The 22,870-nt window shown below is 37.3% G+C and overlaps 1 protein-coding gene across 1 annotated transcript in view; it reads right to left on the bottom strand.

Annotated features, from left to right (window-relative positions):
• Nucleotides 1-4,239: 4,239 nt before the first annotated feature.
• The window catches only part of ZNF804B (zinc finger protein 804B), a 236,379-nt gene continuing 217,748 nt past the window's right edge, over nucleotides 4,240-22,870 (bottom strand). The window contains exons 3-4 of the mRNA XM_072851500.1: nucleotides 10,570-10,700; nucleotides 4,240-7,915 (exon numbers count right to left, since the gene is read on the bottom strand). Of these exons, the coding sequence (XP_072707601.1) occupies nucleotides 4,240-7,915; nucleotides 10,570-10,700 (3,807 nt within the window). The remainder of the gene's footprint in view (nucleotides 7,916-10,569; nucleotides 10,701-22,870) is intronic.

The raw sequence follows: 22,870 nt of genomic DNA on the forward strand, positions 1-22,870 counted from the left end.
GTAAAAGGGAAAACATGGGATAAAGAGGTACTTATCATGACTAAGGTAAGTTTTAAAGAATGGTTAAAAAGTGAATAAATAATACATTTGTGGATCCTACTGTTAGCTTCTTTACCGAAGGACCTTTTACACAAGCATTAGGAATCATAGCTCAGAGACATTATTTGGGGAACCTGACAAGTGAGTTATAAGTGTAATTCTAAATAAACTGATTAGTGCATAAAAATATCCAGGAGGATGTTGATCCATTAAAAGTACTTGCAAAAACCACATAGATAGAATAATTTTTTTAAGGAATATTTATTTTCAGTTCCATTTAAACAACCCACTTTTGTAACACATACTAAAATCTTTAGGAAACATACTAAGAAATTTCAGGATTATAGCCACAGGGATGAATTAAATGCATTTCGGTTCTGCAGATTAAAATACAGAATATGTTTGCATCATTCTGCATTTTATTATGTTGTTGCCTTTTGGTATGCTTTACATTAAAAATACATGACTGACACTCTTTATACCAGTAAGCCTTTTTATTGAAAAAAAATATTATTGCATTAAACTACATTCCCAGGAATTCCTTGTATAACCTAAAAAAAAAGCCGCATTGCATGTACAATAGTGCAATTCACTTAGCTACTGTATAATATAAAACACTTTATACAGAGAATACAAAACAAAATTACTAGTTTACATATTATACTAGCCAGAGTATTATCCAGTTTTAAATATAAACTTAACACTTTTAAAATCAATCTGGTCAAATGGCATTTTTATGCAAATCTGCACAACAAATATACATATTAAATGTATTCCAGAAGTGCCTCAGTTATCAAAAAAAAACAACCAACCAAACAAAAAATTATCATTGTGTAACTCAGGAAACTTTTGTTATTGGAATTTTACAGTGTGGGTGACCTGTTTCCTTGGATTATGTATCAAGAATATATAATCAAGCTAAAAGAGATTATTAACTTGGAGTGTATATCGCTGCCACCAGAATGCTGTAATTCTTTTAAAAATCAGTCTAAATAAAATCAAAATTGTAGCATGGCTCCATACATCAGGCTCAGTTAGGCTTTTAATAATAATAATAATGATACATATTTAAAGTACATTACTCATGAAAAACAAATATGGCTGCAAGTAGAGCAAATATATCATCTCATCTGTGCTGATAATTTTATTACATTTCTCCAAGAAAATCCCTTCTGTGTACTAAGAATGATACTGGACATTCCCTTTGTTGGTAGTCAATGATTGCTGTTTTGCTATTGTGCTGTTTCTATTCCTTCTTAATCTCTCTTTTTTCCATCAATATCTCTCAAAATCCTAATTCCCATTGTTCCTAGAATTAAATTTAATCTTTATTCATTTGCCTTACCAGATCATCCTTGTTGGTATATACAATCATGCATGGACATCCTACGATTTGGTTCCTTCCTAGAATCCCATTGTATCACGCATACATTAGGGGACATGTATATAACTGTTTTCCATAAATGATCTACATAGTAGGATGTTGTTAAGTTTCAATGGGTCAGGTTTCTTGCCATAGGAATTTCTACAATATTACCATTGCCTGTAAGAAGCAGGGATACAAAATGTGTGTGTACACATTAAAGATGACATTAGCCTGTCATTTCTTCTGTTCCACTTTTTTCTCTTGGTGTTATCTACTTAGGATTCAAATGAACTCTTATATACAATGAGAACAGCTGTCTTTTCTTGAAAAGGAATGGAACTGGGCCCATAAATTTAAAAATCTGTAGGGCTGGAAATGCATCTTTTAGGCTGGTATTAGCCCTGAACTGGTGGCAGTGGCTGTGCAGCTCAGACAGCCGCTTCTAGGGCAGAGGTTGACCTGCTCCTTTAAAACACCCAATTCAGAGTGTTCCTACAGAATTATAACTAATGTTTCCAAGTGGTCTGCTGAATGAGGGATCTCCATCCGAGCAAGCAAGTACTAATTTTCAGAGGTGTTAAGTCACATTCAGTGAAATATGTCTGATTCTCAGAAAATAAAGTTTCAGAAGTCTAGAAATCATAAGCAAATTCAGATCTAACTTTGGGAAGGTTTTCAGCCAAAAATGAAAGGAAGAATGCGAAAACTGTGGAAATATTTATTTTTAACATCTTTCCCAAAAAACCTTTCTGACTTCCTTAATTCTGAAACAATACTTTCAATTAAAGAATATCCCTACAATTGAAATGAGAAAATTAAACCATAAAGATAAGTAACTCCAAAATGGCATGAATCCATTTTGTTAATGAAATTAATAAATCAGCTGGGAATCAAACCAAAGATATTTGAGGGTGCTGGTTTCATCAACCTTTTTCAATACAAAAAGGTTTTGCCTCTGCTCAGTCTCCAGATTTTTTCCTGATAGCTTTTATTTGATGGCTAAAATGTTAAGTATCCAAAGAAACTTTAACTTTGAAAATCACCTGCAAAACAAGTAGTCACAACTTTTAAAGCCATTTGAAAAGTTTGGCATAATACCAGTTTATGCTGAAGCAGCTGCTTTTAGAAATTACAATTCCATTTTATTGCAATGGTTCAATCTAGTTTGATTAAAACTAGGTTAGAAAATTGGTCCTAAGTTGTATTTTAAATACTAAACTTAATTGCAATTAGATTTCTCAGTTTCTTCAGATAGCCAAATATAATGAAATAAAATCCTCCAAAAGTTTTTTAATGTGTTTTATATCGATTCTGAAAGATACATTATTAATTGTGCACTACATTATTGCAAATGAATTGAAATTATTTCAAATGTTTCTAATCCAAACAAACAGGTACTGTCTGTCGGACACTTCACTGTCCAATTATATTGGGAAGCATGCCTGCAGTCTAACCACAGTTATGAACTTAATTTCATGCTAAATATCCCATGTTGAGTTAGAAACATTATAAAAATAGTCAAAATTTGCCATTCAAAGGGATGCTGAAGCCCTCACCTATTTCCAGATACACAGTTATTACTAGCAATTTCAACCACGCATTGCCCTGAAAGTTGGAGACATGCATTCAAACATTGCAGATTCAGAACTTCAATTTGTATGTTGAGAGTTTGGGAAGCCATGCGAGAATCTAGACTTATTTGTTTAGCTTCAATATACCTTGAAATGCTGAGAACTGTGGCATGGTTGTCTATGAGACTTGACCTGGAGAGCCAGTTTCCACTCAGAATTTTACTTCTGCATTTTAATGAATATCAGCATGATAGGACCAGCCAATTGTTTATGTTGTTTGTGAAAGGGATGAAACATATTTACACATTCTTTGGGCAAGACTGTCCCACACGTCAGAGCTCTGTTTGGTAGGAAAGAAGTGTTACAGTCTTGGCCAAGGACCTCTGAGGTTCAAGGCCAGCACTAGCTGCCTGGCAGCTCTGGGCTGCTGCAGCCCAGTGCTGACATACTCTATGCTACAGCCACAGGCAGGCAATGTGAAAGAACTTGGCTTCATTCCCTTCTTTCCTTTGCCTTCTTGGATGCTTGGCTCAGGGAGAAAAGTAGCAGCCTGCTTGTGCCAGCACAGAACCCCGTACACTAAGGGAATTTTTTGTTATGTCCCTGTGGCCAGATGGCAGTCCCTTTATACTATCCAAGCAACATATCCCAGGGATAAAATCACTAAAGTATCTTTGAGATGCTGTGACCCTCTTCCAGTGTTAACTCATCACCCCTCACTCTGAGGGTCCCCAATTTATTTTGGCCAGGAGACAGGAACAGGGACTTGTGGTCCCAGATACCTTCTTTTTTGCTCAGTCTGAAATACCTTAACCAGACCAAGTACTATGCCGTTGCATATATACACTCAGAAAAGCAAACCTTTGAGGTGTGTGAAGATTGCTCTACCTTAAATTGTGCTACTTTAAATCACTCATCGGTGTTGACATTCTTGGTCCTGTTGTGTCTGGATACTGTGGTGCTGTTCCTACTGACAGTCACAGACTTCACTTCAGGCTCTTCTTTCCAAACCTTCTGTAGAATGACACTAGCTGGACCCCATCCTCCTTGTGATAGTATCATAAAACAGCTTTAAAACAGCTTTTACTCCATGATATGAGAACTAAATCAACATTCACATGCTGTCAGCCAGAATGTGGACTTTAAAATATTTGCCATTGTGCTCTCAGCAAAACAGTAGATTTCCCCTCAGACATGTGATTGAACACTGAATAATTTATTTTATTCAAATTTCATTTTGGAGCCATGATGTAATCATTTGGGCTAGTTTAAGTAGCTAGAAACACTGAAAACTTCTTTTATTGTCGGTAGCTGTTGGGTCTGGCTAGAGCAAGAATGGTGATGGGGCTCTTGTCCTTGGAATAATGAGTGAACTAAGGGATTAGGATGCATAACAGAAGGTGTGCCTGCATTCAGGTGTGGTGTAAATAAGGCTGGGATATATGCAGTGTGTGGCAGTGTGGGGAAGGTCAGTGGGGAAGGGTGGAGGGGGGTGGTGGAGACCAAGTGCAAGGGGTGTCCTGTCAGCAGACCAGGGTGGGTGGGAATGAGGGCTGGTGCTAAGGGGGAAAGTGATATGGGGGCGAAATGTGCCTGAGAGAGGGGGTGGAGGTGTGCCAGGGAGAGATGGCTGCCATGGGGGTGTACAGATGCCGAGACAGCAAAGCGTTGCAGCAGTGTGTGGTGGATGGTGGTGACAGTACCATGATGCTGAACAGGGAGAGCAGGAACTGCTGGTGTTGCAGAGAAGGCAGCTGGTCCTGGGGCAGGCAAAACTTTCAGGTGTTTTGCCAGAAGTTGTTTCTGCATATGCTGCTGGGCTTGCAGCTGCAGCAACCTGTATTTGTCTACTTCCTCTGGTGAAAATGTGATAGGCTGCTGCGTTAAAGCAGGGGAGGTGGATTTACTGTACACTTCTGGGTCATTTACTGTGTCATCATACTTCTGCATAGTACTGTCACAAAGAGAGCCTGAACTGCCTTCTGCCTGGTTCGAGTCCATGTTTACATCATGTAGTTCTTCTTTGGTCTCTGTTGAATTAGCAACAACAGAATATCTATTAGAGGGAAAAGCACCAGGGAAATCATTTGGTACTGGGTCACAGCTTTGTATAAAGGGTTGCACTTCACTAATGAAGAGATTGGATTGTTCCTTTATTGCTGTGTTCCTTTTTATGCTTGGGCTCTGATAGCCTGTTCCTATTTGAATTATGTCTTTAAAAAGACAATGATCATAACCAGTGCCTGTTGAAAGAGCAACATTAGTTATCTCTGATGCTTCAAAATTGTGTTTCTTCACACTGGTTTCCAACGAACTGATTTCATTATGCCCTGTGTCATTTTTACCTATGCTTAGCAGTTTCTCTGGCAAAGGTAACATTGCAATGTCATCTACCGATGATGAAAACTGAAGAGCAAAGTGACTTTGCGAGTGATCCTTTAATTCTACCCCACAAGTGTTTGAAAATCTCTCGGAATTGTGTGTTTGTTCCTGGGTTTTCTTGGACTGCACTCTTTCTAAAAGTAACTTGGCTGTCAGTGACTTTCTTTTTCCACATATGTCTTTTGCCAGGGTTTCAGAAGAGCAAGTGGGAAAGTTTTTTGACTGACCATTCACATTCAGAGAGCTGTACTGTGGAGTTTCAGCTTTTCCCAGTTCGGTGTTGGAACCTCTTTCTGTGTCCTCTTTTGTTTTGTTGTCAGTCTCTTTTGAGAAGGATCCTGAACTGCTACCTCTTGATATTCTGCTACTAGATGATCTTTCACTGCTTCTTGAATCTCTGGTGGAACAACTTTTGGAGCTATGGTAGCTTCTACTTCTACTGTGCACTTTGCCAAAATGCCGGTGTCTACATCTGCTGTGTTTAGATCTGTCTCTACATCGTAAAACTTTATGTCTTGAACATCTTTGATACTTAATTGTGCCCCTCTGTGTACAGTTTCTAGTTCTGTGACTTCTACTATGACAAAGATAATCCTCATCTGTATCATCAGAAGTGAAAATACACTTGTGCTTTCTGTGCTTACATTTGTGCCTTTCAGCTGTCTTGCTTTTTCTTTTACAACAAAAAAGCAAATGATTTCTGCTGTGATTGTTAGATGTAGGACTCACGTAGCTCAGGTAGCTACCTGTACCGCTAACCGAAGTGTCAGAATAGCTAGAATGTCTGTCAGAGGAGGACTTTTGAGGAGATGGGAATCTCCAGCATGTTGTGTAACTTCCACATCCTTCATTTTCTGAATACCTGCTATTTGAACTGGATTTATAACTAAGGAAACTTCCACTAGAGTCTTTTCCACTGTCACTTATGTCACTGCTGCAGCTGGCCACATCTTGAATGGATCTGCAGTAATTTTGGTTTTCACGTTTTTCCTCTGAATAAATTAAATGACATTTTGCAGCTTTAGACTTTTTAATCCTAGACATAAAAGCAGAAAAGGAAATGCTTTCATTTCTAATGTTTTGTTTTTTTCTTTCACAGCTATGAAAATGATGCTTTAAAGATCTTCTCAGTGTTGTTGTATGAAGACTTTTTTCTGTCACATAATCCTTTTGTGAGACATCAAGGTAAGCAGGCACTTTGGGTATATTTTCATTCAAATAATCTGAAAAGTATTTTTGACCATTTTCATTCATTTCTTTCCCTATGTCTGACTCAGTTTTTTGCTTGGCCTTTCTTGGATTTAGGGAACCTTTCATCTTCTTTGGTTTCAACAACTGATTATCTTGTTCATTTGACATTTGCTTGTGTTTTATTAAACCTGAGGCTTCATTTTCATCTGCAGTCTTATTTATAGAGTGCTCTTTACAGCTTGCTTTGTTTGTTTCATGCTGTTTACCATCTCTGTGATTTAAAGAGAGTCTGAAGTCAAAATACAATGGATTACAGCCATATGAAATACAGGGCTCAGTTTTTGTAAACAAAAGTAATTCTGTGGGCCACTGCAGAGCAGTCGTGCCATCTTTGCTCACTACATGAAGGAAAGGCAATGCCTGGGCCTTAACCTCTTTAACCATGGCCTCCCTTGGAGGCGTTTCCATATTCCCATTTGTGGTTTCTGAACTCTCCAAAGATCTTTCTCTTTTTACTACCCCAGGACTGTCATTAATGTGGCTTGTGCATGCCAGCTGAGGTTCTGGCTGTCGTGGGAGCTCAGGTAACTGGTCAGGCAGGTGGGCATTGCTGTGCTTGTAGGTGTTTGGCTGTGTACAAAAATTGCTAGCTTGGCATGAAGGTGAAATGAGAGTTTCCAACAATTTCTCAGACTCATTCAATTTGCTCTCTTGCTCTGTTTCTCTTAGTGAACCAGAAAAATTCAAATTTGAAAGCTGCATTTTGACTTTGCAAAATGAAGGATGAGCACTGACATTGTCTCCTAATTCCCTGTCACTGCTTTTACCATTTTCCTTTAGCATTTTAGGTTTTGCAGCTACATGACTTGATGCACTGTTATCCAAATCCATTTGGTCTTGTGTAATAGTTGGCCCTTTATCCAAGCTTGCTTTTACATCCTCCTCCAAAAGTGTGCCAGAACGAAAGCCCTCAACAGCGTGCTTTGTTTTATGGTTGGGGGATTCACTACAATCATTTCCTTCTTCAGAGTTCTCACTGAAGACTGATGCCGAGGACTCAAGCTTCAAGGGGACTTTTTTAGAGAATGAGAAAGACACTCCTGCCCTTTGAGAAGCATGGGTGCTATCTGCAAACACTTGTGGGACTTGATTTCCGAGTGCATGGGGTCTTTCAGTAGGGTCCCTGCTTATGATAAGCTGCTGTTTCTCTAGTATGCTGCTGGAGAAATCTTGTCCTTCTCTCGTGGCAGTTCTTTGAGAACTGGCTGTGAACTTGCCGCCCTTGTACAGGAAAATGCCATCTGGCGATTGCTGCTTTTCCACAACTAATCTGGGGGCTTTAAGCAATGGTCCACTCCCAGTGATGCTGTAAGGTAATAAATAAACAAAAAAGAAAGCTGTATTAAGTAATCAGTTTAAGACAGAGCTCGCATTTGACAATGTCTCTCTGGTAAAGAAGGGTGTCACTCATGCTGTTATGAGGGAAAACTAAGTTTCTAAAGCTTCTAAAGGGTAAATGTGCAGTCTAGCCCTGAGCTTGGGCTTCTATATGGGCAAGACAGTCTTTACATACAGGAAATTATATGATTTGAAGTCAACACATGAATGTTCTTTGTCAGAGTTATGCCCATGCACATCCAGAATAAACAGTATTGTCTTTACTCTGAATTTATGTCAATGAGAATCTGGTCTGTGGTAAGTCTTGGTTTTCTGAAAGGCCACTGCAAAGGAAATTGTGCCTTGTTCAAAATGAGACACTTCCACCTGGAGCATCTGCAGAATCAAACTCTATACGAGAAAAGCCAGCATTCTGCTTGCTTGGGGGGGGGCGAACGTATGATTTTTTTAAGAGTAGATTTTTATTTTATATTTATACTATTCCACAATAAATGACTTTGTGAAATATTCAAGGAGATATTAATGCTAAAACTATCACCAAACTTTGGTGGGGAAAAGGACACAAGGTTGATTTCCATCAATATTAATGGCAACTTCAGTGCTCTCATTATCAAACACCATTTGACTTACTGTGCCGTATTTTCTCTTTCTGTATTCTGCTTTCATTAATTACTTTTTTCCACTTCCCAAAAGCTCTCAGATTTTAGTGTGGTTAGTGGTTTAGTTTTCTTGTACTTTAAAAACAAATCAACCTACTCTAAGAAGGCCTTAATAAACATGGTAAATGATTGATTTCTTGCAATATATAATTAACTGAGATTGGAATGACTGTTGCCATTTTCCATTAGACATGAGGCATATATAGCCACTATACAAATTTTAGTCCAAGTAATATTTTAAACATGCATTTCATTAGACCAATTAGCTACATTTGCTATCAATGCAGTACTACAGTACACTTCCATGAAAAAATTTTGGAACCAGCTTCAGTAAAGAGTTTGATTAAAAATTAGAAAATATTTTAATTAAATGTAAGTAAATTACGACTGCCAGATCTGCATAACAGCTATCTATAAATAGGCTAGTATGCTTTATAAATGCTATAAAAATGCATTGATCTTCAGCAGTAGGAACGGCATAAAGACTCCCTGGAGTATGAGAATATGTATGCATTTCTGAGAATATATTTGCATTTGCCACAAATTTGGCATCAGGAGATACAAATTCACCCCTATTTGTACATCAGGAAGGAATTATGTCTTGGAGAAGGCGTGTAAAGAGATCCTTTTCAAAGTCTCCTTGGAACAGCAAAATAAAGCTGCATTTTCAGTTTTTCTGTGCACGAGATTAACAGTAATTTTGTTGTCAAATTGTATTAGCTTGTTGTAAGGAACGCTGTTGGAACCTGGGACACAGTACTCAGGGACAATAACAATTGTGCATGTAGACTTTTTCTTAGAAAGGCTGACTTTCTGTCTTGCCTGAGCAACTGGGAATGCTACCCCTCCACCAAGATCATGGTTCTCAGCCACCCCTGAACCCATTAGTCATTCCAAACAGGAATAGCAAGCACTGTATTTTCAGGCTCTTTGTAAGGGATTATGGACTCCTGGGTCTTTCTAAAAGTAAACCCGCTTTTTCCCTCCCAGTCTCACTCTGGCTACCCTATTATCACCGACCTTATCGGTCTATCTGAGACTACATCTTCAAGTGCGTGGGCATAAAGGCATCTTCCCGCAGGCAGTTACATTTCTTTCAGTAGATTTGTATGAAAATGGAGTTGTAACCATAAAAGTGATACATTAGCACTAAACTGTTGTATTTCAGCAGATTACTCAAAAGCAATTACATAGGCCAAAATGAGTGTATAATAAACTCTGAATGTTATTATTTCCAGGGTACAGTACGCTTGATATGAATTTAAAAGAATGCCAGTTTAATTATCTACTTAACTCATTACAGTCATAGATTAACATAAACAATTGGTCTGGTGGCAATCTACTCTACTGAAGCATTCAGTGCCATTAAACAAAGGAGATTTCTCAAATGTAAAGGTTTATTAGTGCAAACTTTGTACTGTATCTTGATACTCATCAAAAGAGCTAACAGTATTGGGCAAACTTAACTAGTTAATTACTTGTTTTTCATTCACATAATGATACTGCCATTACTCTACAGAGAAACTGTGAGAATAATCTCAGTATACTAAAAGTAGTGAAAATGATTCACACACTAAGTACAGATGCTTTAAAAGGTGTTTTTCCTCTCCCGCTCACCTACTATTAAATGATAAGACAGTTATACTAATGTTTTCAGGTCAGTTTGAATAAGGTAAAATGGTGATAATATAAAAACATCTTCAAACCACTCAGTTCAGAAGAGATGAGATTAACTAGCTATAGGAGAGAAAAACACAAACCTTCAAATAGCAAGTAATTAATTCAGGGGCTTTCAATTTTATGGTTTGCAGAACAGGAACATTTGGAGTTGGGGACAGCTGAAAACAGGTTACAATATACACAATCTCTGTACATTACAGAATGTAGGAGTAAAAATATGGAGATTTCTTCTGGGACTGAGGAAAGAGGACATTAAAATGTAATATAAATTTTAAATACTTGCCATTCTGACTGCTTCCGTAACTCTGCGAGCTGGTGAAGCCGCTTGAGTGCTTTTTCCTGTTTCTTCTCATCTTTCCATGACTTTGAAGCCACATTTCGAGCAAACTCCCTTTGTTTTAAATCTTTCAGTCTCTGTGTGAAAAGAACAAAAAGAGAAGGGATTAAATATGTACACAGCAGATGCATTTCCTCTTACTCTATTTATTTGCTTTTGGTGAAGTTAGTATGTAAGTGGAGAGTAAAAATATACTCAAAATGTTATCATCCTAAGAAGAGATTGAAAATGCTACTTTTGCCTAACAAAACAACATGATTGGGCCATTGGTATTTAGCTGATATATACCTACATATGAATGATAGCTATTTAGTTTCTTATGAATACACAAATCTTCTGTTGTGTACAAATACAACCACAAAACTAGATTCCATTTAATGTAGTCAAAATTTTCCTATTTAATTCAGTCTGTTGGAATTTAATCCATAGATATATACTGGAATAAAGCTGATCTCATGTGTGTAATATATTTTATAGATCTCTATAGTTGCACATGTTTGCATGGATGTATGTGTGCTTCTGTGTTGGTTTTGTAACTTTTTAAGACTGCATTTGTTTTTCAAAGTAGAGAACTCCTATCTGAAATATTTAATGAGGAAACTTTTACAGTTATTTTCACAATTTTTTTTTATTGCCTTGAACATCTATAAATCAAGTAATTCCTGTTGGAGAGAGCAAAATTCTTTGCCTTTATTACATTTTTTATTACCTGGTTTTGCACTGCTGATAGTATAAGGAAAAGTGAAGGAGAAGAAGACACAATCCAAAAAGTGTCAAAAACGTCCTCTGCAAAAAAAGTGGTGCAATCTTGTCTTTGAGTTCACTGTGCTCTCTAGGACTCAGCAGGTCATGTCCAACCTTAAAACTTCCTGGTTCAGGTTCATGTTTCCATGCTCCATGGCAGAAATGCCTTCCTCCCTTCACCACCGCTCCAGTGCCATGGTGTTTGGGGAAGGCAGGTTTACAAGCCAGAAGGGAGCTCTGGTGCATTCAGCCAGATGCCCAAACTGGAAACCTTGAGGACCAGGACTAAGAACTAAACCACTGCATCCACTTGCCCCTTGGTCTGGAGGTGGCCCTGTGCACTTCCATGAAATTCAGAACTATAGTATCAACACCAGGAAATGCTAAATTTTCCATGGAGCCCAGAGAGCTGTTTTTGCAAGTTAGACTTGAAGAAAGGCTTTGGTATCACAGTAATTTTTAAACTGCTGCTCAGCTGCCAGCATATATGCCTGCTTGCCTGTCCAACAGCACCTAAAGATCAACATCCTAGTCACTGCCATCATCTCATGCTGTTGTTTCTCTACAGCATGGCCAAAAGTGCAACATGTGTCAGTAGGATAAATTGGAGGCTGACCCAGCACTGTAGCAGCAAATATTGCTTTCTGCAGCTCAGGTATGTGAAGCAGTCTAGCCATGGCACAGAGCTCTGCACAGGCCAACAGGCATCTGAGTTTGGGAAACAGTGCTGAAGGCAGAGAGTCCTCAACTTGTAGGGGTCAAGAGAATGATGAATGCATGAGAGAGAACTGCTTTCTGGAGAGAGGTCTAGCTTTTGTCAGTAGATGAAGACAAAGCAAATAGGTGAAAACCACTGTGTGGTTGCTTTATGCAATCTAAAGAGATGGCAGCTTCTTTTTTCTCCGGCTAAAATGAAGTCATTCAGTTAGTGATGATGACAGAGAGGCATGGAGGAACCCTTGGTGGAAACAGGCCATACAGGGTCTGTGATTACGTTCTGTGAAGAGTGCTGGAAAGCTGTAGGGGGTATCTCCCACCACTGCCACATCAGCTGTCCTTCAAGTACGGGATTTTTTAAAAAGCCGGATAACATCTGTGAGAGAAAAATAAATAAACGGTGGGAGACTAAGAGTAGAAGTTTCTTGTTTGCTCTCAGCCTTCTGGACCCCAAGACGTGTGCCTCTGAGCAATGATCTGGAGGTAGGGAGAGCTGGGCTGCCCACAAATCAGCTGCTTAGGCAGCTTAAGAGCTGCCTTTCAACCACCCTGATGTCTCTGCACAGGCAAACTCCCTTGGGATGAGGAGGAGAAGGCCAGAGAGGCAGTTGCTCGGGGAACTGGTGCAGCTCCAACCAGCAAGAACTGTCCTGCAGCCTGGTGCCTGTTGAAAGTTTAACTGTATTCATCAGAAATATTTACAGTCTGTCAAATCTGGATGTTTCTCTGGAAAGTTTCTATCAGCTCCAACATCTAGTACTTCACCGAACTAGACTCTGAAACGGAACAGCTGCAAAGTCCTCTTTAAAGCTCTTAGGCTTCAGTTCCTCAGAAAGAAATGGTTGCTCCACCACATTTTTAGCTTTTTCCTGTCCCCTTACATGCCCTCCCTCACTGTTCAGTTGCCCCTTGCCAGGCCAGTCATATAGTGCTCTATTCCCTCAACCTCATTCCCTGCAATTTACAGTAAACTGGATGAATATGTAAGACTACTTCACTTTTGCTCCAAGAAAGAAGCTTTTTAAATATAAAGCCAAAGCTGTAAAAGAAATCAGAGAATTTTCCCAGAACGAATCCACACTTTTTGTCACCTAAGTAATATTTACAAGAGTGTAAAGATATTTCAGCAGTAAAGATCTTATCTTCCATAGAAAAACATAGGTAGTCTTGAGTCTTATTAACATCTTCAATGTGAAGAAAGGGCAAAGAAACACATTTGAGAAATGTCCTTTAGTGCCACTTGCTATGTTTTAGCTGTCACCGTGAGCTGTTCAGTATCACACATAAAGCATTCATAAGGAAAAACAGAAACAGTTTCTACCTGTCAAGGAAACAAAGAACAATGTGAAAGCTAGTACTATGGAGTGCAGGTACTGCAAAGCAACGCCATTTCACTTCTTTGACAGTTAGGATGATAATCAACAAAGCAAATGGACCAATACTAAGAATAGAAGTTCTAGCAGTATTTTTTGCTCTCTAATGGCATACAGTATGTGTCAAGGAAGTAGAGAAAAGCAAAAAAAAAATACAGGTAAGCATAGCAAAGAACTCATCAACTGGAGATGAAATCCAAGAAATCAAAAGCATCTACATCTGAGCAGAGAAAGGGCTCTTCCTGCACATCCCCTCATAAAAAAAAAAAAAAAGCTGCACTGCCAGAGCTCTGGTTAGGAATCATAATGAAATTCATGAGCTATTTTGGATAGACCATGGGACTGCCCACTGAACCTGCAAAGCCACGGTTTTCTTCACTAATAACCTGTGCCAGCCTCCTGACAGGCACACAAATATTTTCCACAGGTGGTGCACAACAGCATGCAACTGAGCAGGTACCTGAATGACAACCCTAAGCTCAGCAGGTGTGCTTGAAAATTAACATCACTTTACACAGCAATTGCATTTTTCATGTAATTAGGTACTTAACTGGGCAGCCAAATACAGGCACGTGTAATAAATTATGATTTATTTAATAGCAATCTTGTGTTCTGTCCTTCACCTGCTACAAATATCATTGCCATGGAGTTATATTTCAGTTTTAGACTCGTGGTTCTTTCTCTTTCAGATTCTTTCTCTGTTTTTTGTGTACATGTGTGTATGGACATTGCCATATCTAAAACTAACCCTTCCCTTTTTTATAAACACCCACACAGAATATTAAAAGACTACAAAATAATATTCACTGTTATGGAAAGATTTGATTATATAATCAGGCCTGAGTCATGTTGGCTCTTCTGTCTAAGACCCACTCACAAACTGCTGAATCTCTTCTTTTCCTCCTGAACTCTGGTATGAATCATCAGGAGACCCAAATGAGTTAATGGAGCTGTATCTTCACTACCTACTTTTGCTAGACATGAAATATCAGTGTCCAAATACCTGTACTTCAGCAATTTCTGCCTGTTCTTAGTATTGGGTTGTTTTTTTAAAATTGTTGCCTTATCGTGGCCAGTACTTGCTTTTCACTGACCTACGAGCACCTGTAGCATAGTTACCACTGGTTGCATTTGCAATACCAAGATTACTTTCTTTCCAGAGTTATGATCCCAATTTCTGTTCCTCCCTCTGCAGGTGAACGTTTCTCTGGATTGCTGTTCATCTGATCAAATTTAAATGCCTACAGTAGGAAAACCTACTGGAAAGAAATAAGCACTTTTAGGGACCTAATCACCTCTTCTTAAAGCAGCTGTCTAAAACAAGTGGGATAAAGTGAGATGTAAAAGTACCTCTTTCTTTTCATTGCGTACAGAGGGTATTAAGGATGGCTATCTCAGACATAGACTTTTGATAGACAGAGGAAATGGGTGCTATTGGTACATTTTCACTGCTACAGAAAGTATTCATGTCTACAAGTTGCATAAAAGAGTACTTTATATTAGTGTACTTTTGGTACATGTAATAGAAATAAAATTGAGGAAGACATCTGGGGTTTTTTTAGAAACCATTGACAAGAATACAGAGAAGGTTTTCATAATCTGCATTTCCCTGCCAGATTTGCCACCCCTCATTCTCCAGGGCGTCTCTGGCTTCAGGAACCATTTTTTTTCCTATATTGTTCTCTCAATCACTCTCTCTCAATTTGAGGACTGGAGGGAACACAAAACTGGGGGACATAATTATTTCTTCTTCTGAGCATTTTGCCAGGGACCATGTTCATCTCATTATATAGATCTACCTGGGGTTCCCAGTATAACTGTACTTCAGATGCTGGGGCAAATAACTGTTGCTGCAAGTACACTGAGAAACAAATCGTGTTCTTAATCACAGTAGTGTAAGTGCATTGATGTAAATAGAAGGCAGCTCTGGAAAAAAAAATTCCATACATTAAGTTAGAAAATGGCAGGTTAGTATGAGTTAAACAATTTTTTTCACTTACAGTCAGACTTTTTTTTCAGAATATCATTCACAATGCATCCTCCAAAATATTCATCATTCTGTAATGCATTGCAGCCTTAGATAAAAATGCAGTATGTACCTCTACTTTCTTCAGTCATCATTAGGTATATGTCTCCTGTCATATGTAGAGAGCCTTCTCTGAATAAAAGTCCAGAAACTAATGTGAGTGTTTGAGTGCCTGATTGGCTTTAAAGATTGATTTCCACTTTGCTGAAAAGCTCCTTAATTAAGTTCTAAACAAATTCACCATAGAAGGGTTAAATGAGGAAAAAAAGGAACGTGACTTTCAGTAATTATTCTCTTGCCTGTAACTCTAACATTGGAACCAATTACATTATTTGTAAAATGAATTCACACTGCAAACCATCAAATGAGAATGATAGTTACTAGAGAACATAATTAGACTTCATGTCTGAAGCTTGCAGTATTAGCTCTCTAAGTGAAAGGGAGGAAACAGCAGTGAAGGAATTTACTTTTACTATGGTAAATAAAATCCTAAAAATAAATTGGAAAGTCTATTACATACAGGAATTAACCATGACACATGAAGCTCAAAAACTAGCTGATAAATTTTCTTTTTTTTTTTACCCATAGATAACTACAGATCATTTTGAAGTATGTGATGGTGATCATTTTTTGGAGTACATTATGTTATAGTCACTCTTAACAGATTCAATATTGTTAGGAGAAGTGAATGGGAAGACAGAAAGAAAATATCCTGGTATGATTGGGTTAGGGAATGAGATGATAGCAGGAGGGGGGAAAAGTCAGTCCTCAGAGAATCCCTAGAGAATCCATCTGTCAATGAATGAGATGTTGATCGCAGATCCAACTGGAAAGCTAAATTACAGATGGCTGTTTGGAGGGCTTGTTTTTGCATGTCTTCATAGAAACTCCTATTAAGTCTTTATAGAAAGACAGTCTGATCTAGTGCATTAGGTCTTCATGCCAGAAAATATCAAGACCTACTAGTGCTTACCTGTATCTTTTCCATGGGAGCTTCTTACTGTTCAACCAGATCTGCAAATATTCCTGCTAGTTAAACTGATTTCATCCATTACCCAAAGTATGAGTTTGGACAGATGAATTTCAGGGTACTTTTGTACTGCTCATGAGAATCCCCCAAGTAAAGTTAAAACAGATGGATTTCATGGGGACCATTTCCACAGGGGAAAGGACAGAGCAGGCACTTTGTGGCACCAATTCACTCATCTGAAGGCCTGAGCTATTTGTGGATCCAGCATATGCTCCAGTTGATCACCGCCATTTATATTAGTTCCAGTGAATTTATTGTCATTTGCTCCAACAGGCTGGCTGTGCACTGCACAATTTGATTAGGCATATTCAGTGCCATTTTGGAATATAGAATAATTTACCTAGTAAAAGCAACACATTTGAATGGTAAGAAGCTTGGGGCAGGGACTGTATCTTCACTGCATCTCCATATATTACGTCGCTCGTCGGCGTGTCGGGCTCTCTTTCTTAGCCAGAGAAAAAACATCATATATTTTATTTCTTTTTCCTTCTCATGTAAGCAGCTTAAAGAGAAGAAACTGGTATTCCAGACCCTGTGCAAGACTAGCTCCTTTCAAAACTTTCAGTACTTCTTGTAATCTTATTTAAAAAATATTTAAGCCTTTCCCACATCTTTTTGAAGCCCAGCTCACCACTTTGTTTTTCTTTGTTCTAACTGTAGCAGACAGAATACAAAATCACCTACATTTTAAGGAAAAGGGCTAGAATCTGAATTATCCAAGAATTCAACAGGCAAGTCCAAAGCCTGGCCTCAAACTTTCTTCAGTGTGGTCATCAGACTTTCAGAGTAACAAAAAAAGATAGTAGAAATGATTGTACATACATTTTACACAGCACTTTCCATAGACAGATCTCAGGCTTCTTATGAAACAGGTTATCTTTACCACTATATCATTTTACAAATAAAGAAATTAAGGCAAAGAGAAATGGAGTGACTTCTGAAAAGAGCAGGGAGGAGGCTGAATCAGCACTTACAGATATATGTTTAATTAGCACATCTAACTCTTTATAAACCCATTGAAACAAGAGGAAAGATGCCAGCCGTCTGAATTAAGCCTAAATTTGATTTACCTGTATAATCAGTTGATTCTTGATAACTATGGTAGTGCTGAGGGAAGGATGATAATTTATGAAAGAATAAACCTATTACAAACTGTTGTGCTATGTCCATAGGTTTACATAAAGGAAAGTTGAATCAGCAGACCACTACACAGTGACTTTGAAGTGCTGTACCAGAGAATAAGTTCATCGCTAAAAAGAGTCATTTTAATATGTACTTGAAATAAATGTAATGTTGTTTATAGGTATCTCTCACTGCAAGTTAAATGCAAAAGTATGACCGGGGCAAACAGAGAAAAATAATACGTGCCTGAAGGATATTAAAAGCAGCTATAGGCAGAAGCCTTATCAAATATCTCAAGGAAGTAAAATATTGCTTTTTCTAATAGGATGTAATAGCTATCCGTAAAAAACATTTTAGGTTGTGGTTGTTTTTTTTTATTCAGTCAAAACCAAAATATTCTTTCTCTTGCATTTGCTTAAAGTAGACTGATCTCTTTTGGAGTAGGAGAATTAAAGGTAACCAGGTATCTAACAATAATACTGTAACAAAATGCCTGCTCAAAGTAAAGGAGATTTAATAAATGATATTTCCTTGCAGTTTTTGTCAATAAAAAAAGTCCACAAAGGACTTAACAGATAAATTGATAAAATCAAGCTATTTTGACAGGATCTATTTTACATAAACCACATTAAATGAAATTAATTACATTATAATTTGTTAATACTTTATGGCATCCTGTGTCAGTCATGCCAGTATTTTCCCTAACACTAATGTCAGGATGACAGATTTTCTTGTTTATTGTCTTTAAATACTAGCATGGCATTATCTAGCTTCTAGCTTGATGCATTTTCCTCTAGTGCTCTGAGACTTATTAAAAATCAACATTAATGATTAGGAGAGTTTATGACCATCTCTCTCCTAATACTTAAATGTTGTTCACCTGAACGTGCTGATATAAAAATATTTAGCTCTAAATTATGTTGTTTAATATCCTTCTTAGCTATTGGTAGAGTGGTACTTCACAATCATCATAAACATCATAGATGTGACTAAATCATCTGGCTTTGCCCCAAGTATAGAACAGAAATCTGTATTGAATAGTCCTTTTTACATCACTGCTAACAAGTAACTCATTTCTATTTGGAGCAGAAGATTCTTTATGTCCTCAATATACTTTCAGAAACCTTCTTCCCCTCACCTCTCATGACTACAGATTTTCCTTTTGCCCTTTTTACTTCCTCTATCACTTTTTTCCCAATTTCTTCACTTCTGATTTATGATCTTCACCATCCATTTTTCCTTTCTCTCCTTTATTATAAATTTAAGCCACAGAGAATTGACTTGCCTTCTAAATGAGATTAGCTGTTTATAACCTATTTGGTCTTTTTCAGTTGTGGGATTTGGGTTCTTAAACCATCTGCCGAGTGCTGTTCAAAATTTCCTAGGTCTCTCTCACATCTTTGCATTTGATTTCCTCCTCCTAGTCCATTTGGCAAGCTCATTCACCTTTATGAAACTAGATTCCTTAAAGAAGTGTATGTTACAGATTGTTTGTTATGCAAATATATGCAAATATTTTATTTGCATTTACTAAATACAATCTCTTGGCTTTTTTAATTTCCTGTATGCCTGTGTTGATCATCACAATGCTAATTACGTATAGATTAAAGATCAGTTTTTTAGAGACCCATAATGTGGATGAAGTATTTTTGTGCTATTCTTGACAGAAGGGAGGCCCACAGAGGCAGCAAATTCAGATGGATAATCTGTTAATTTTAATTTCTTCATGCATGGGATTGGAGTAGCAGTTTATGTTCCAGTCTGTGGTTTATTTACAGGGGGAGATGAACAGATGTCCCATTTTTTTCCAGGGTAATTCACTCCTGCAATAGCCTGGTTTAGCCTTTGATTATCTGAGACAATCTTCTGAGAACACATCTCAGTAAATGATACTGATTAAAAAAAAGTAATTTTGATTATATGTTTCTTCTTTTATTTCATTCTTTTCCAAATTTGTCTCACACTATGTGTTGTCTCCTTTGACTTTAGTGTCCTTTCTTCCCTCTACTTGACTTATCCATCTCACTTCCCAGTTCAGCAGCGTTTCCCTCTGAAATAACAAAAGCAACAAGGTACTTTCTAAGCAAATTCAGTGTGTCATGGAAAAAGATGACCAAACTGTGCAGAGTGAATGATGTCCTCATTTTCCTGTTTATAAAGGCAAAGAGGTTTTGGCCTATCTAGCACCCTTTTTATTGCCACGTGCTTAAATATTATTTATTTGCAATTTGTTATTTGTACTTGGTCCCCTTGAACATACTGCTTTGCAACCTGCAGTGCCCGAGGCTTTCGCTAAGAGAGGGAGCTAAAAGCAAGCACACGGTCAAGATATGCAGTTCAGCCCAGTGGCGTGTAACATATCACTGAGCTGCAACTTGACATCCTTCAGTTGTGATTCCATAATGTAAAATTAATTTAATACTGTTCTAGAAACGGCTCCCTGGAAAGAGGGTGGAAATGTGCATGATGGACTTTTATAAGAGCAATCCCAAACTACTTCTCTTATCCCCTTGTATGTTGTGGAGCTATGGGAAGTAACATTTAATGTCCCCCTCTCCCCTCTTACCCATGCTCCAGACTATGACTCTTCATATTCACTCTTATATCAAATGATGCTATAAACACACATCTAGATTTTCATATAGACATGGACATTTTTAATATTATAAAGCTGATCTATCACTCACTGCTTCTGAAATACTTTATGTCACTTCTCAAATCCTTTACCTGTCACTTGACACAAACAACCTTTTAAGCAAGTTTTACTCTACTACTCCCTCCCAGGAAAGTTTTATTCCTGTAAAATTTGAAGTTGGTCTTTTATTTATACTGTGGCTTCTTATTCTAGTAATCCATACTTTGCTACACCCCTGAATTTTAATTATTTCTTGCAAAAAAAGAAAGATCGTGCGTTTATGTACTCAAAAGGAACAACAATCCTCTTAAAATATGCACCAACACAGATACAATATGGTGATAGTGACTATATTCTTTGGACTAGGTGAGTTAAAACGATACTGTAAATTATTCTGGAGACAAGGAGAAGTAGGGTAACTGGACCATACATTATGATTTTAATTTCTGAAAAAATATTCCATTGTTTTTCCAGGTATTATTAGTTTAGCTTTTAGAAAGACCTTGTGCAAAAATAAATAAGGGATTATATAAAAAATTGTGTTCATTTCTGAGAAATAACAGAAAATTGCTATAACAATTACTGTACACTTCTCACATGCTCCATGTTCAGATTTATTAGGCTATGACTTGCTGTTTTGCATGTGTACAGGTCCAATTTATCATTATTTTCAAATTGTGGGCCAGAATCTTCATTTTCTTTTTAACCAAGCAAAGGGACATTATGCTGTGCTAAATTTCAAAAATGGGAAGGAAATCAGAATCTGATGTGGGTTATTGAGAGTCATAATTATGTCAATGAATTGAATGTTTGGTGTAACCTAGGCTCAAATGATATAAAAGTAATGCAGAACTCAGGAAAGATGGTCATTAGGAGCTGATGAGAAGACTGAATTTTACTTTGAAGTAAAGAACAGATGAGGTTAATCTGAATATTCTGAGTTCCTTTTAAAAGGTCAAAATTACATTGTACCTTTTAGGCAATATTTTTGTATACAAATATTGCTAACTATGTGATTTAATAAATTGTATTGTTTTATCCCTAAACATGATATTACTTTACCCAATAATTTCTCAACTAATTATGATTTGATATCCACACAATCAGATCCTTATCTAAGACTGGAGATCCAGGGCAGGTTCAATAGGTTATATCGCTTCTGCTGGATATGATTTATTACCTTGCTGAATCCCACAGATACTAAATGGGAAGTGTAAATACAGAGCAACGGAATGTGACTGCACTTGCACTTTTAAACATCAGTATTTAAGTGTCTGTTTTGAAGGAAGCAGTGCTAAGAATCCATCAACATGCTAAGGGCTGAAAACAAGCAGAGAAATGCTAACTACAAGCAGAAAGTATCCTACAGGGTGCCAAGGGGGTTCAGTCAATTGCTCTATACTTGCACACTTGTTTAAAGAACCAGAATTTCTACTCAGCAGGAAATTTTGACATTTGGGATTTCTTTACTTTTTAGTCTTACTGAGAGAGGTAAAATTTTGAAAACTTATTAACAAAATGAAAATTGCAAGTGCTTCCAAGTGGCCCGATGTCAATGCATCTAAATAGCAATGAAATATAATGCCTTAAAGTTATAATTTTCATCATTTCTTTATCTCAAGAATAACAAATACAATGTGTGCATGTTACAATTAATATTTGAAAAGTATTTTTAAATACAATAATTTTTTAAAAGTATTTTTTAAAGTAACACTGTTGAAGCAAAGCATTTCAATCTTTATGAACCATTTCAATCTGATTGAAACTAAACAATGTAAACCTTTCAAATGAAAAATGGTTTCGATCTTCTCACATTCCTGCAAAACCATTCTACTCTAAAAATAGCATTTCCTGATAAAAAAGTGTTTAGTTGTCAATTTTTTTTGTTCAGGAAACATTTAGTTTTTACTGTCCCATCACATGTGATAATACGTTTGTTTGGTATTCACATGAATGTCATCTACATTTCTCTAGATATTCCCTTGCAATTTAGTCTGAGAAGGTGCTTAAAGAGCCCTCATCTTTTTAATGGCTCCTGGTGGACCCTAATTATTATGAAATTGCAAAAGCTGTGAAATTATAATTAGTCTGGGTTACCTCCTTTATTTTTCCCTTAGAGACATGTTAAAAGATGTTAATTAATGCTTTTAACTAAGTAAGGGTAATAAATGACTAATCTCACCATTTTTATTGCTGTCTTGGTGATGCACAGATATATTTCTGTTTTGCTTTTAAATATTTGTTTCTGCTATGAATGCCCCTTAAAGACGTACAAGGCGCATTGTACATTTCCTCGAACACAAACATAGTTGATTAGCATGACTTTAAAGCTCCACAGGAATCAATTGCTCAGCTACATTCTTGCACATTAATTACTGCATGGAAGGTGCAGACGGTCAAAAATGAACAGAACTATAATAGATGCAGATCCTGGACAGAAGTTCGTAGGGCCAGATACACTTTGCGGATGGCAATGGGATTAGAAGAATTATTGTTTTTCCAGAGGAGGGAAAGATATGAGCAAGAGAGCACTGTTCAAAAGTTATGCAGAAGCCAAAAGAAATGTAATTTTTCTGTGAACATTTGAGGGTACAACATTT

This window comes from Ciconia boyciana, chromosome 2 (assembly GCF_034638445.1).
Source record: "Ciconia boyciana chromosome 2, ASM3463844v1, whole genome shotgun sequence".
Taxonomy (NCBI): Eukaryota; Metazoa; Chordata; class Aves; order Ciconiiformes; family Ciconiidae; genus Ciconia; species Ciconia boyciana.